Raw genomic sequence first — 14884 nt, forward strand, 5'->3', positions numbered from 1 at the left:
TTCAGCTCTCGAGGTAAGGCAAAGGCAGGCCGCCGCTAACCTCGATGGGTGAGGCTAGGGTGCTTTTTTTTTTTTTTTTTTTTTTTTTTTTTTTTTTTTTTTTACGGTGATTGTTCTTGTCATCAATTATCTACAACGGCTGAGGTTGCCAGTTCAAAAATCGAAACAGCTCAACCTGGCTCGCCTCGCCCAACTTCTTTACGTCGACCTCCATGGCGGCGTCGTCCAGCTGCGCCAGCTTCTCCAGGCGAACGTTGCCATCCTCGCGCCAGGCTCTCCAGTAGCGCCGGTGCACCTGGATGTACCGGAGGCGGGGGTTGGCCATGGCGAGCAGGCGGGCGGCATCTTCTGCTTCCCGTTCCTCCAGGATCCTCTCCTTTGCGTACGTTGTCTTGCAATCCACGATGGCCAGCTGCGTCAGGTTCGGCAGCTTGCCGACGGCATCGGCGAGCAGATCGAGGTCCTCGAAGCAGTGCTCCCCGGGGTCCGCGGGGCCTTCGCCCGCGCCACGCCGAACCTTCAGGTGCACGCCCAGGCCCTCCAGGGCGCCGTCGTCCCCGGCCGCCAAGTCGTCGAGCACCTGCTTGGCGGCGGGTATGTCTTCGCTGGGCAGATGCTCGCCTTCGTAGTTGACAAGCGAAACCTTGCTTCGGTCCAGCTCCATGTGCAGCATGCGGGGGTGCATGGGGAGTTGCGGGTAGAGCCCGTCGGGATCCGGCCGAAGCAGGCCGGGGAGCTCCCACCCTCCCCAGAGCCCCTCGCACGACAGCGCGAGGTTGCGCAGCCATGCGGGGTCGGCCTGCGCGAGCATGTCGTGCACGTCGCGGTGATAGACGGCCATGCTGAAGCGGCGCAGGCTCGGGCAGCGGTCCGGGCCAAACGCGTCAAAGGCGATGCCGCTGTCCTCGTCTTCGTGGTTGTACATGTCGATGACGATCTGGCCTTTGAAGTACGTGCCCTCATTGGTGATATGCAGGTCCTCGAGGCAGCTCAGATCAGCGAGCTTTTCGGCTGATTCCGATCTCCGCGGGAACGTGGCGAACCCGAGACGCAGCGAGCGCAGGCGGAGGGGCTTGGCGCCCGTGGCGGTGTAGGCGTTACACAGCTCGTCAAACCAGTGCTCGAACTTGGCCAGCTCGTTCTCGGCCTGGTAGAGGTGGACGGTCCAGAGGCCGAGCGAGAGCTCGAGATGCTGCAGGTCGGGAGATTGCCGGAGCGCCGTCACGATCTGATCGCGCCACCAGTCCAGCTCCTGGTACAGGTTCCGCAGCGCCAGGGACCGGAGCCCAGAGAAGGATGCCAGATCGGGCCGGCCGTATAAGCGACGCTCTTCCTCCCCGGTGCCCTCGGGCAACGCCTCGTCGCTGTGTCCCAGGAACCCGCCCATGTTCTCGCAGAACGTGATGTCGAGATGTTTCAGCCCCGAGCACCGTTCCCGGAACGCATCCAAGAGGCTCACGGGCAGGCGTGTTCCCCCGTTAGGTCCCGGCCCTCCTTCGCCCTCGAACTGGGAAGCCCGACCCTTGTCCAGCCACCTGGCGTTGTGTGTCAGCAACGAGGTTCGGTCTACGGTGCTGGTTCATTGCTGAACCTCTCGACGATGTGGGCAGTGACTTGCGTGAGACGCTCGAGCCGGCCCATTTGGCCGAGAAGCGGCAGAAACGTGTCCATGGTTTCTTGATGAGACAAGGTCTTGTCGAGGGATACGGTCAGGGCTCTGACGTGGGTGAGACGGCCCGCCTCGAGCCAGACCTTGAGCAGAGGCAAGGTGCCATCATTGACTTCAAGGTCCCGGTACAGGAGGGGCGTGATGGCCGCGTTGAAGGTCTTGTTCACCAGGCAGAGCGTGGCCAGCTGGCGTGTGGTGAGGATCTTTGCGCCACGGGTTTCAGCAGACCGTTCGGCGGGATGCACATGGTTCCAGGCTCACCTGTTCAGCCACGCACCGGAGCAGCTCGGGCAGGGTGGCGACGGCGGTGGCAGCCCCGGGCATGATGCCAATGTCGTACGCAGGTGATGCTGGTTATGCTCTATAGTAGGTTGGGTGAGATGGGCAGGAACAATCCAAAGGAATCAGCTTGACGATGATGACAAAGCCCGTGGTTTTTAAAGGAGCGTTGAGTTCCCCTTGAGCTTGAGATGGGCTCGCTACCAAAATATCCCAGCCTTCTGGTGGATGCTTGGCAAGGGGGCCAGCTCAGCTCTCCGCCTAGCGCCGACGAGTCTGTTAGGCAACAATCGCGAAGCGCCCAGACAGAGTTGAATTGGGAATGGTTTGAGTTGGGCCTAGGAGTTCCGATGCAGCGCACCGGCAAGCAGGATATATATCGGGGAGCTTGCCCGTTTGATCAACAACCCAGCAGCGGGGCGGAGAGGGTTCGACATGACAGAGAATGAAATCATACGTAATAACGTTAACGCATTCCTATGGATCGTGACGGCAACTCGAGTGGTTTTTGTCCTTCGAGCATAGGTAAGGTAATACAGGTAATTAATATCAATGATGTTTAGCAGGTATGGCATAGTTAGCTAGGTAGGTGACTAGTTTTGATGGTGTTCTCTCAGGGCGGCCTGTGGCTTGGAAGAACCGTATCGGTTCTGCCCTGAGGCTCCCCCTGTCCATCCATTGATTCCAACGTCCTCCGCCAGCAGCCCAAAGATCCCAAGATCCCCATGGCTGACAACCAGCGTGGGCTTGTGTTTGGTGTCGCTGGATTGATAACACCAACTTCACTGCAAGATTGCATCATAGTCCGTCAGAACACGATTGATGCTGGTGCAGGACATGCTCAACATGAAACGATCATGACATGGCCAGAGCGGAGGATTACAGAGTGCAATGAACCGGCTCAGTGTTGTGCGAAGAACGTCACCCCAGATACAGAGGAGAATGACTCCACTCATACAACTGTGTCGAGAGGTCACAGAAGGGCCCGTGGAGGACTTTTCATCAAGGTTGCGTCTGTCAGGTAATTAATTACCCTCAGGTCACTCCGCGAGCGATGATTGTTTTTTCTTCTGGGGTTCATGAGCTCATGGGGTTGGCCCGGCTGCTTTAACACATTTGGCGCATACGAAGATGAGCGGTTGCTCCCTGATCCGCTATACGGTACCTCGTGTCGGCGTTGCAACTACTTCTTGTACGTGAGAATCCGATCACCTGTTGAAGCGCAAAGCAGTCTTCTTTTCGGGGGGCCCGAATGCCGTGTACCCACTGCGGAGACCGGCGACAAGCCCGTTTTGGTAGTCGGCGGTGTAACGTTACCCCTGAGCATACCAACGGTAACTGCCGGTCTATGCAGAACGCCGGAGGACCAGACCATTTTGGGGAACATCCTGTGTTGACAAAGCCGTGCTGTTGAGGCTTGAACATCGTGAAACGTCATGGAGCCCGGAAATGAAATGGTCTTGAAGCTATAGTCACTACCCACTTGGCTCCCGAGCGGTGTGGCGATGTTTGCCAATGGGAACGCCGGGTGAGCCAAGCACCGCGACGGCGAGAGCTCAGCCCGAGAGCTGACCGTCTTCAGGCTCCAAGAGGCAACCTGCCCGCTGGTTGCCAACACAACAAGGCGATGGTCGTTTTTTTTTTTTTTCTATGCCCAACGCCCGTCTTCCACCTGGACGTCACCGATCAGGTGCCAGCACATCGGGTTCAGGGAGCAAATATCGAGTGAGCGTAGCAACCAGTCACCCATGGACCCATCACGCGCGCCGGCTCCGTCGAATACGAGCCAGCGGAGCCCCGATCGGCAGCCCCCCTGTCGCCAATCCCAAGCGGTTCGTCAAGGTGCTGGACCCAAAATAACCTTGCGTCTCGTATTCCCCGGCCAGGCGGTGCGGAATCTGGGGAAGCAGTTAGTGAACTAGTGCGATATAAAATACGGCTCTGCACGGCGCTCTCTCGTTCGCATCACCATCACCCATCCCCCCTCCCACATCCGTCCTTTCACAATCCCGACTGCCCAACATCGCCAAGTCAACTCCGGCTCCCACGCTCGCCACCATCGCCATGCAGTTCAAGACGGTTCTCCTCTCCCTCCTCGCCGCCGTTGCCTCGGCGGCGCCCTCCCGCAAGGCCTGCCCGGCGCCGGTCCGTAAGTTCGGCATCATGGCGCTGCGCTCGGCCTCGGAAATCCACTTCGGTCGCGTCTCGGCCACGCAAAGCCACATGGTCCTGAACCTGGCCGAGGGCAAGGCCGACGCCCAGTGCGCCGACGGCAGCTCCGGCGAGAACGGCGCCATCTTTTACATCAAGGACGGCGAGCTGTTCCTCTACGGCAAGGACACGTCGCAGTTCTTCTTTGCCGATCGCTCCGGCATGGGTATGCCTCCTCTTCTTGGGACCCTCTTGCGGATCGTGAAAAAGAGCCCGGGGCTAACTCCTTCCCCCCAGGCCAGGGCGTCATGCAGTACATGAACGGCACCGGCGGCCCCCTGAGCGGCCGGCTCGAGACCAAGGGCTGGGCCGTCGACGAGAACGACAACCTCACCTTCAACGGCAACAGCCTCATCGCCTGCCCGAACTCGATCCTCAACGGGTGGAACGTCTGGATCAACGTTGGCTCCGGGAGGCCCGCTGGTCAGGAGGGATGCCTCGGCTTCTCCGCCCGGACCGTCACCGTTACGAACCCGGTGAAGTGCGACTATAGCATCTATACGTACTAGAGGAGAGCTGGGGGGCGGGGTACCTAGGGAGGGATGCCACTCCGGAGGGGACGTACTAGGAGGGGCCAGATGGGCTGCGTATATTAGCATGACGGCATTGTAATGAATGATAGTCTTAATCACAGCACATCAGTTGCATCGGCATGGATCCGGGTGTCGTGGACCTCTGGATTCCTTACGGTGTGGGTAGGTGATATCCAGATGTGAAGATAGAGAATGCGTCTTGATGGGCCGAAGCGAGGCTACCGTGTTGGTCCATGACAGGCAACGCCTGTTCGGCTGCAATGGATTCGTCATGGCCTTGGACGGATGCCGGCTCCCATCACGTCAGAGTGGGTCAGGGGTTGAAAGAAATCCGGACCCCCGGACTTTTTGTCTATGAGCTCCAGATCCTCATCGGCAATAACTAACACAGAAGGGATCCGTGTCGAGTCACCCTGGCCCCCATGTCAACGACTCTACGGGATGACATAATTACGTCAAACCCCCCCGAGCCAGCGAAATCAGAGGCGGGCGTTGCAGATTCACTCAACTCAATGATTTGGTCAGACAATCGGTAAGCAACAAGGCAATTCGCTAGGTACCTTAGGTAATACCTACGACCGTCATGCTCCACTCATGGCCCCCAGGGCGATGAATTACATTACCTATCTAGGTAAGATGAGCACATAGACATCAGCTCTGAAGTCCATGATGCGTGTCTCGTAACCATGCTCCTCTAACGCCTCCCTCGTTTCCCTCAGGCACTGTATTCCCATGGAAGAAAAAGCACAAGAAACCACCCACCCTGAAACGTCCAGCCATGCCATGCCACCAAGAGGGAGGAAAACAAAAACAAAACACAAAGACGAGCAACCCGCCGCTTATCACCCCAGACCCTTCCAAACCAGCAAAGCTCCGCCTCGGGCTTCTCATCATTACTTCATCACCGTGCATGCGGCAGACCCGGCCGTTGTCCCGCTCCGTCATCATCATCCCTTCGTCTCTCTGAACCGAAAGCCTCCCCGGAGCGAGTTTTGTGCGCCATGTCCTCGCCAATCAATCGACAACAGAAAGAAAAGAGAAAGACAGACGGAACAAAGACGAATAAGAGACGAGAGCAAGAAAGGAAAGAAATCAACGCAGATGGCCCACCCATGAATGACGAAATCCAAAAGTTCAAAGATAACCAGAAACCAACGCTTCCCTCATCTGCGGCATGCCCATCTCCTCCAGCCCCAGCATCCCTCCCTGCTGCTGATACTGATGCTGATGCTGATGGTGGTGATGGTGGTGGTGGTGGTGTCGGTGGTGGTGGTGGTGGTGCTGCTGCTGCTGCTGCTGCTCAACAACAAACTGCTGCACCTGCTCCTTGAACTGCATCTGCACCTCCTTGGCCGGAGCGTGTCCCTGGTGCGGCTGCAGCCCCGCCACGCGGAACCCGCGCAGCGTGCACCTCGCCCCGGCGCGGAGGATCACCTCGCGGAACTTGGCCAGGTCCATTGTCGCCAAGGCCGGGTAGACCATGGGCCGGGGCAGCTCGCCGGTGGCGGCGTCGAGGATCCCTCCCCGCGGGCCGTCGGCCGGGGTGGGCTGGGCCTGAAAGTGCTGCTCGGTCGCAAAGGCGTGTATGCTTGAGAGGAGGTTGGTGATGTCTTCCGAGGCCGTTGTGGGAGTGGCGGTCGCAGTGGTAGCGGTGGCGGGAGAAGAAGAAGAAGAAGAGGAGGAGGAGGAGGAGGAGGAGGAGGTTGCGGTTGAGGACCGGCCGTGGAGAATGCGGTGTTGGAAGGCGGCGAGGCCGTGGTAGACGGAGCCTAGGCCGACGGCCCACATGCGGCGGATGTGTGTGTCGTCCGAGGCCCGGTGGAAGTGAGGGCTGAGCGTACGGATTTGAAGGATCCGGACAGGGTTGGGGAGGGGAGGCGCTTGAGAGGCTTGCGGCGGCAGGAGGTGGTGGTAGTGGTGGTGGTGGCTGGAGCTGGCAGTGGTGGCGTCTGTTGTAAGACCGCCACGGGTGAGCATGTCGATGAAGTGGAACGGCTCGATGGCGTAGCCAGCGGCCATGCGGAGCTGCAGCGCGAGGGAGAGGGTCATGGCGTGCTCGCCGGCGTTGCCCGTGGTGATCAGGGGCGTGTTGGACATGCCGTTGGCCCCGGGGCTCTTGGGGTGGCTACGGCCGAGCCCCGGCAACGAAAACAGCTTGTTGAGCCACGCATTGACGATCCGCGAGCACCGACCCTCCGAGACAAACTCGAGCCGGCCGTTGCACACCTTGGGCTTGGATGCCCAGCGCAGGCGCACCATGGTATCCGCGCCGCCTGGTCTGCCCCCTCCGCCGCGATTCGCCCCGCCGGGGTCCGCCATGGCGAACCCGGCCGCGAACGCCCGGCAGTACTCGCTGACAGACCCTGCGTAGAAGTTGTCGGCGTCGACAAAGCCGATGTAACGGCGCTGGGGCGCAAAGGCGGCGGCCAGCGCGATGCCGAGGAGCATGCCCTCGCCTTTGCCGTTGCGGATAAGGTCGTTATCGTCCAAAAGCTCGGGGATGCCCGCCGCGCGGAACGCGGCAGCCGCCTCGCGGTCCTTTTGATGGGCCACAATGACCTGCCGGCCCCATGCGCCAAAGCGACGAGCCAGTGCCACGAGCTGGGCGTACGGATCGTCGTTGGGTGCGCCATACATGGCCTCCTTGGCGGTCGTCGCTGCAGCAGGGCGGTCGCAGTTGGACACAACGATGATGAGGCAAGACGGCGGAATGGCAGCCAGCACGCCCCGGATGACGGAGATTTCCTCGTCCTTGCAGGGAACCACAATGACGGTCTCGGAGAGCACGGCGTCGAGCCGGCTGCGTGGGATATTGACCGTGCCGCTGTCGACGCGGGGTTCCGCGCCGTTTCCGTGGCAGTCGGCCGTGGCGGCATCGATGTCGTTGCCCACGTCGATGATGTCATCCCCATCGCCGGAAAAGGCGGCGTCAAGCTCGACCACCCGGGTCTCTGAGAAGATGTGCAGCGAGCCGAACTGTTGTCCTTCGACGGGACGCGTAAGCCGTATCCCGCCGGATGCTCGTTGAGGTTCTTGGGGCTGCTGAGGGACGACGGGCCGGGGTTTGACGGGCCTGTCGAAGTCGGTTAGGGGGGCTGAGTAGCCCCCGGAGCTGGTCGCAGAGAAGGTCGGCGCGAGGGACAATGCCCCGGGGGGCGAGTCCCATGACAAGAGGCCAAGGCTGTGGAGGGCCCGTGGGGCCGAGGTGATGATGGTGGCCGACATGATGGTGAAGGTTGGGGGTCGTTTGGATGCGGGTTGAGCTTTGGCTGTCTATGTCTAGGCCTGAGGAGGTTGAGGTGTCCAGCCCCGTGTCTCTGTGCGCGATGAAGTCGCGACAAGAGAAGTGTCGAGGGCATGACAGGTCCGGAACCGTGGCCTGACGATGGAAGATGGGGACGTCTTTTACTTCCAGGGCCGAATACAGAGGGGCGGACATTTCATGATGGCTGATGCCTGCATGGATGCGGCGCAACACAAGAATCGTGTGCGGCTCAAGTCTCACCCTTGGCGTTGCGCGAGGTCCCCGGAGTTGTACACACAAGGCGCCAGCACCGGAGAAGGGGGACCAGCTGGCGATGTGGTTGCCTCGATCGAATCTCCCCCACCCCCGGAAAGCCCTGGGCGCCGAGAAGGGGCGCTCAGGCGATGGTGAAGACACAGCACCGACAGTGTCACCTCGGATGCACGCCGATCTGTCCGCACTTCCCGCCGGGGAGAGAGGGAGGGAGGGAGGGGGCGGCGGCCGGGTGCAGAAAACCAGGGGTTGAGAAACGACCGAGTGCCAATTCCCGGGTTTCACAGACGCAAATGGCCGCGATTGGGTTGGGATGGGGGTGATGGGGAGCGCTGACGAACCTTCTGGATGGTGTTGTTGGTCCTGGGATCGTTGCCCAGCTTTGGAAATGCAGCATATATGCAACCAGCACGGGCCCAGCAGCAATAGGGCTGAGGTGTCCAGCTCCCCGCAGGACAACCACCATGACAGGATCGGGGATGACGGAGAGGAATGGCGTGGTGGATAGGGCGGATAACCCGGTTGTAGCCCCCGATCCTAGTAGGGGGGCTAAGCCGCTCTGGGGCCCGGGACATTCTCGTTCGCCAGACTGCGAACGTTAGTCGACCCGTATGGTGGGCCTCCGGGCATTCCAACCAGGCCGTGAGGAACGTTGCTCCAGCTATGTCAGATCAGATGTTCTTCATCTAATGGGAGCGCCCGCTGACGAAAACAGGGAACCCCCCCCTCCTCCTAGGTCTGACTATGCATGCGAGGTGTCGGGTGATAACAAGGCTTCCCCGACGGACGGGGCGGGCATGGGAATTATACACTAGGCTCAAAACCCATCCGAGTCCCTGGGAATCGCTTGCCGGTCTGGACACGGGCTCTCTTATCGGCCGCTCTGCGTTGGGGGTTCCACAACATCACCACTCAACTCCCGTGATCAGAGGGGGGGCGCCGAGGAGATGCATCGATTGGCAGAGCGCCGCTGCTGTGCATCCACCCCATTTTATCTGACACGGAGGCGCTGCGGGTGCGCTATTGCCCAAGGTGCATCATCTCCCAGAGTGTCGGGACCCCCTCGCATGCCTTCCTGGCGGCCGGCCAGGGGCGGCGGGTGTTGACATGAGACGCGGAATGCCAGGCCTCGACTGGCCTCGCAACAGTTGCTGAAGCGAGGTGACAGACATGAGATGTGAGAAGCACCGGGCACCAACAAGCACCAACAAGCACCAACTGGCAGCTACGATTAGCAACGATCAGCAACGAGCGAGGAAGCCAAGGAGGTCGAGAAGCGCCCTCCAGTGGCTTCCTGGCTATCCCCGGTGGGCCAGGCCTTGCAGATCGCCAAAGCGGCACTTGACCCTATTGTGTACGGCACCGCTGCCGGTGACACAAGATGCGGCGCGATGGCACCCTCCAGGCAGCCCGCCGCGCCTGCGGCCAGGCAAAAGCGGCAATCACCTTGGCCCGGGAGGGCTGGACCACGACCGGGTGGCTCGCTGCGCAATCCGACGTCTCCATCGGGTTGGTCAGTTCCCCAACGGGGGGGGGGGGGGGGGGGGAGGCAACGAGACCAATCACGCCCATCGTCCCGAGACATTGTACTTTTCGGGAGTGGCTCAGGGCGGGATGTCATGAGGACTGCGGCGCATGCGAGGGCTGTGTGAGGCTCGGGTCGGCCTGGCCAAAGGAGGGGAGGCCAAGCGAAAGGGCGGGGATAGGGGCGCATGCGAGATCCAGATGGCGCCGGCCAAGCCGGAGCCTGAAGAAAGATGGCGCCCAATCAGAGGCCGTGCAAAACGCCACAGTGGGGACCGCCGCGGCGGCCGGAGGAACTCTTGATGGACTGCCCGGTTCGCACCCGGTTCGGGCCTGGATCGGAGGAGCGACCGGCCTCGACGCCCGGCGCGGACGGCGCCTGCAAAGCTTCATGTGGCCAGAAGAGCTTTTGCAACAGTTGTCCCGGGTCCGCGGTGGCTTGATGGAGAACGCCGGTCTCCGGGTCTGGAGGGAGAACGGCCGGCGAAAGATAAAAGGGGAGGGAGCGCGGCTTGCCGTTGTAGATCGTTGGGCATCTTTTCTCGCCATTCCTGTCAACATCAGCTCATCCTCTCACCACTTGGCTCCAGCGACAACGCAAAGCAGAAAAATCACCACAGCGGTCCCCCCCAAATCCCATACCCACACACACGCACACACACACACACACACACACATACCCCCAATATCACTCAGCGTCACATCTTGGCTCCCTTTTCCCCCGCATCGCCGCCATGTCCACGCCACCCACCAAAGCCATCCTCTTCCTCGGCGCAACCGGTGGCGTCGCCCTCTCCACCCTCCGTCGTTGCCTCTCCGCCGGGTACTCATGCATCGCCCTCTGCCGCAACCCCGCCACCCTCTCCAACCTCCTATCCTCCTCGTCGGGCCCCTCTGACGCGGCCCTCCCGTCCAACCTCACCATCGTCCAAGGCAACGCCCACTCCGCCTCGTCCCTGGCCGCTTGCCTCGTCCACCCCAACGACCCGACCCGCCTCGTCGACGCCGTCATCTTCTCCATCGGCGCCAAGCCCACCCTCAGCGGCATCGACGACCCGCACGTTTGCGAGAAGGGCATGTCGGCCCTGCTCGAGGCCCTGCGCGCCGTCCGCGCCGGCGAAGCCAACCCCTCCGGCAAGCCGCGCCTCGTCGCCGTCAGCTCCACCGGCGTCGGCACGCTCGGCCGCGAGCTCCCCTGGGCCATGGTTCCCATGTACAAGCTGCTCCTGGGCCAGGCGCATAAGGATAAGAGGGCGATGGAGTCGTTGGTGGTGGAGGCGGGGAAGAAAGGAGAGGTGGAGTGGACGATCATTCGCGGGAGCCTGTACACGGACGGGCCGGCCACGGAGGGGAAGGTGAGGGCGGGCTGGGAGGATCCGGTGGCGGGGACGAGGGGCCAGGTGCCCATTGGGTATACCATCAGCAGGGAGGATGTCGGCAAGTGGGTGTTTGAGAAGTGCGTGGAGGGAGAAGGGGACGGCAGGGAGTGGGTGGGAAAGGTCGCTGTCTTGACGTATTAACCGCGAGGGGGGGGGGGGGGGGCCTCGGGTTGGTGATGGTGAGGACTCGTGGGCAACAATGTGACGTTGGATTGGGCCTGTTGAAGATAGATGCATAGAAGCCTTTGGCTGGCTGGTTGGGCGGTTGGGGTGGTTTTTACGGATAGACGGCGCTAGACGAGTTGATGATACCTTTCCTTTTTTTGAATTCATCTTACATTTCTCATCTCCCCTGAGCAATGCCCGGGCATCCTATCAAAGTAACTCTGGCAGCGCCAACATCCCTACCCTCTCTACCCTCCTACAAATTCTCACCCTTCAACTTTCAATAATCCCTGACCCATCATGTCATTCTTGCAAATCATGTTCAGGTGAGTCTCTCCCGTGAGACAGTTCTGCAACTCGTTGGGCACGCCGATGCTCGGCATGGACGCGGTCTTGATTGGGGTGAAAACACTGGCAGACACCCGCCATGAGATCATCGCATTTCTTAATACCCATTGCGCAGGGGCTTGTGGCTCTGTTGCTCCGGCGCCATCGAAGAGCGTGTTCGCCGTGGTAAAAGCGGCATGGCCAGACACACGATAGCTGGTTCATGTTTCTGTAGCATAGCCGTGACCGTCGCACTTTTCTCTGGAAAGGACATGATTTCGGCGAGGGTATCTTTGCTGCAGAGGAGGAAGAAGGTAGTAGGATGCACGTGTCTTCCATCTTGAGATATAATTCAAGCTCAAGGCGCCGATGCTGGATAAAGGGCCATTGATCGGCCACTATCGACACGCCGTCATTGTGGCAGCGTTGCCCATGCCGAACAAACCAACCGCTGCGTTTGCCATGATTCTGATCTGAGCGTTGCACGTTATGCTGTTGAGATCGGCAGTTGACAGTTGACTCATGCCGACAAAATCAACTGTAGCATCCATCTCCCATGACCTCTGGTTTTGGCGCTGCACGGAGCCAGTAGAGCCCAGTATCACACCATCATTAATGATTTGGCTGGACGTTCTCAGATCAACCAACTCCCACCGCTCCTTGATTACCACCTTGGTGCTCTTGAACTTGGGATCGTATATTGGACGACGGAGGCCCCAGGGCACAGAGTTGTACACCTCCAGACTGAAGCCGTGGCTGCACAGTGAGAACGGGCCGTGTCGCGGATCACACGGCAGCTGTGGTTTCACTTGAGACGAACGAGGTCGACAAGGCTGACGTTCGATTCCCCAGTCAGGTTGTGGATCTTAATGCGAGGGTCGACCGACAACCTGAGGAAGGGCATGAAATTGCCTGGAGAAGAGTCTATTCTTCCATCTGCTGTGCGTCCGTAATATAGGCGTTCTTTTACAGCTGAGAGCCTTCTGCCATGTGATTGAGACTCGGCTCCGATGGTGGTGTTGGAGGCATTTGACGCGTGGAAAGTTGATAATAGAGAAAGAGAGAGAAGGAGAGTCGACCGGAGGGGGTGGGAGCATGAAGAAATAATGACCTAGTCTGATTCCAACGACTGGTGAGAATCGAAGATTCCACCACGGTTGTCTATAGAGCTCCAAGGCCTCCCTCCGAGGTACGGGTCTAGGCTGCTTCCGGCCCATTTGCTTCACGTATACCTCCCATATCTTCAATCCACCGTTCCATGCCCATGTTCATACCCGCATTTTCTACCAGCCACCAGCCGCAGATCCACCCAGTCATCGAGATTTCCTTCATGTGATCTTCATCGCACCTCTAATGAGTGCGACCCTTACAGCTCTGAGCAAAGATCCCCATCCGGATCCACGCGTGGTCCCGGTAATTACCTATGTATCCTTCCGCCCCATGGTCATGTTCCACGGCATCTGCTCCCAGTGGTCGCCTGTGAGGCAGGTTGGGCACCATCTTGATGTCCTCAAAGTCCTTCAGCCCAGACTCCCGCATGGCCTCGCGGACGGGCCCCAGGATCTCCTCGCCAACCTGATGAGGATATCCAAGACGAAACGAACACGGCGGCGGCGGCGGTATGCTGAACGGTGTTGTCCGAACTATTGCTTCTTGGTGCTCAGGTCAGCAATGCGATGTTTCTTAGGCCCAGCAGCACTTCTTCTTCCACCCAGGGTTCTATGGATTCTGGCTATGTTTTGCTTGCCTGTCATGTCGTAGGCCTCGGGGCAGATAGCGAGGTGCTCTGCCATGGGACTCCCACCCTGAAGAGTGCAAGCCATTGCTATGTCGTTCATACTGCCTATCAGGATGCTTGCTTACAACTTCATCTGCCGTTGAGACTTGCATAGTGCCGTGCTCGGCCCCGCCGGCAATCATGACATTTTGAACAGCATCCCTCCGGGTGAAATATTTCCCACCGTCACCTCGGCCAGGATTAAACTCGAATCCGGCATTTCTATCGCATTCCACAATTCTATAAGCAGAGCCAGGAATCCGGCGAGGGGTGTGCGTCCGACCACTCTGCTTGACGGACAAAACGAATCCTGACAACATTATCTCAGCATCGAGCGTGGCTGATGGTTGACACTGATGCCACAAACCTGGTGAGCCACTCCTCTTCGATGCGTCAGGCCGCGTTGCACTATGTTAGCGGCGACCTCATCGTCCAGGTCGCGTGGTCAGCCACACAGCCACACCAACATGGTGTCCATACGTCAGCTGAGAGGAGGCCAAAACTTGACAATGTGGCTGATCTCAAGAGGCCTTCCGAGGACACATGCATCGGTAGCCTAGGCTGATTTCTTTCACGTTGCTTTGGAGCGCCGGTTGGGGCATCCGATGGAGAAGAGCGCCAGAGGCTTGCGTACCTCGTGGCTTTCACGAAGCGGCTGTCCTCATGTCCGGGCTGCCCAACAAGGAGAACTAGGACTTGAGAAGGCGTGAGAGGGGAACTGAGACATACAGGAGAGAAGGCGGGAGAGAGGGTGGGGAAAGAGAACAAATCGGTAATAATTATGGACTTTTGGCTTTGATGGCGGAGGGAACAGGGGGAACAGGGGAATCCGCACGAGTGCCGACGACGGACATGTCGCACAGTGTGTGCTCCTCGCATTACACCAAGTTCAGCTACGTACCAAGAGGAGCATTCAAAATGGCCAAGCGGGACTGGTAATTGGTGAAAGCCACTCGAGATTCAGGCATGCTCCCTGTTTGAGATCGGTTGAGAAAAGATGCAGTGCTTCGCGCACAGTACTGCCCATTTGAGCAAGGGGAGCTGGGGATGTGCCGACTCGAGGTTGGCTATACATGTCGACATTGATGCATCAGCCACCCCGAAGCATATGGTGATGAAGTGTTAAAGCTGAGCCAGCACGCTCCCGAGGGTTAAGAGAAACAAAGGTTCTAGCCAGCGGTTGGAAGAGAGGTGTGGTACGTATAGGTGATTCACTGGCTAAGCTGGCGTGGAGAGGTAAGTAAGGCATGTGAAGTATATACACCCAACTTAGGCCAATGATGCACGAGGGAGGGGTGTAAGGATTTTGAGGGGGCGCCGTTAGCATTCGCTGTCAAACGTACGTTCAAGCTCTGTCGGCGCGGGTTTGCAAGATACCAATTAGTGCAATGATTCGTCTAACACCGAGGACGCCGCTGCCCCTCCCTCCTCTTTTGCGTTCACTTCAATCAGATGTAAGATTGGCCGGCCCCTCGGTGAGATGTAAGCCGGCCTAAAAACACC

At 59.3% G+C, this 14884-nt stretch overlaps 4 protein-coding genes across 4 annotated transcripts; 2 read left to right on the plus strand and 2 right to left on the minus strand.

Annotated features, from left to right (window-relative positions):
• Window positions 1-130: 130 nt before the first annotated feature.
• VTJ83DRAFT_1409 (uncharacterized protein) lies at window positions 131-1993 on the minus strand (the record flags this gene model as incomplete). Its single annotated transcript, XM_071007565.1, has 3 exons — window positions 131-1535; window positions 1592-1872; window positions 1931-1993. The coding sequence occupies 3 exons, from the start codon at window positions 1991-1993 to the stop codon at window positions 131-133; spliced, it is 1749 nt and encodes a 582-aa protein (XP_070870762.1).
• A 2019-nt stretch (window positions 1994-4012) lies between these two features.
• Window positions 4013-4668, plus strand: VTJ83DRAFT_1410 (uncharacterized protein; the record flags this gene model as incomplete). The annotated part of the gene is made up of 2 exons (XM_071007567.1): window positions 4013-4325; window positions 4397-4668. 2 exons carry the CDS (start codon window positions 4013-4015, stop codon window positions 4666-4668), a joined length of 585 nt encoding a protein of 194 aa, XP_070870763.1.
• Window positions 4669-5826: 1158 nt separating this feature from the next.
• VTJ83DRAFT_1411 (uncharacterized protein) lies at window positions 5827-7917 on the minus strand (the record flags this gene model as incomplete). The annotated part of the gene is made up of 1 exon (XM_071007568.1): window positions 5827-7917. One exon carries the CDS (start codon window positions 7915-7917, stop codon window positions 5827-5829), a length of 2091 nt encoding a protein of 696 aa, XP_070870764.1.
• Window positions 7918-10467: 2550 nt separating this feature from the next.
• Window positions 10468-11253, plus strand: VTJ83DRAFT_1412 (uncharacterized protein; the record flags this gene model as incomplete). Its single annotated transcript, XM_071007569.1, has 1 exon — window positions 10468-11253. One exon carries the CDS (start codon window positions 10468-10470, stop codon window positions 11251-11253), a length of 786 nt encoding a protein of 261 aa, XP_070870765.1.
• Window positions 11254-14884: the final 3631 nt, after the last annotated feature.

Source organism: Remersonia thermophila, chromosome 1 (assembly GCF_042764415.1).
Source record: "Remersonia thermophila strain ATCC 22073 chromosome 1, whole genome shotgun sequence".
Classification (NCBI taxonomy): Eukaryota; Fungi; Ascomycota; class Sordariomycetes; order Sordariales; family Chaetomiaceae; genus Remersonia; species Remersonia thermophila.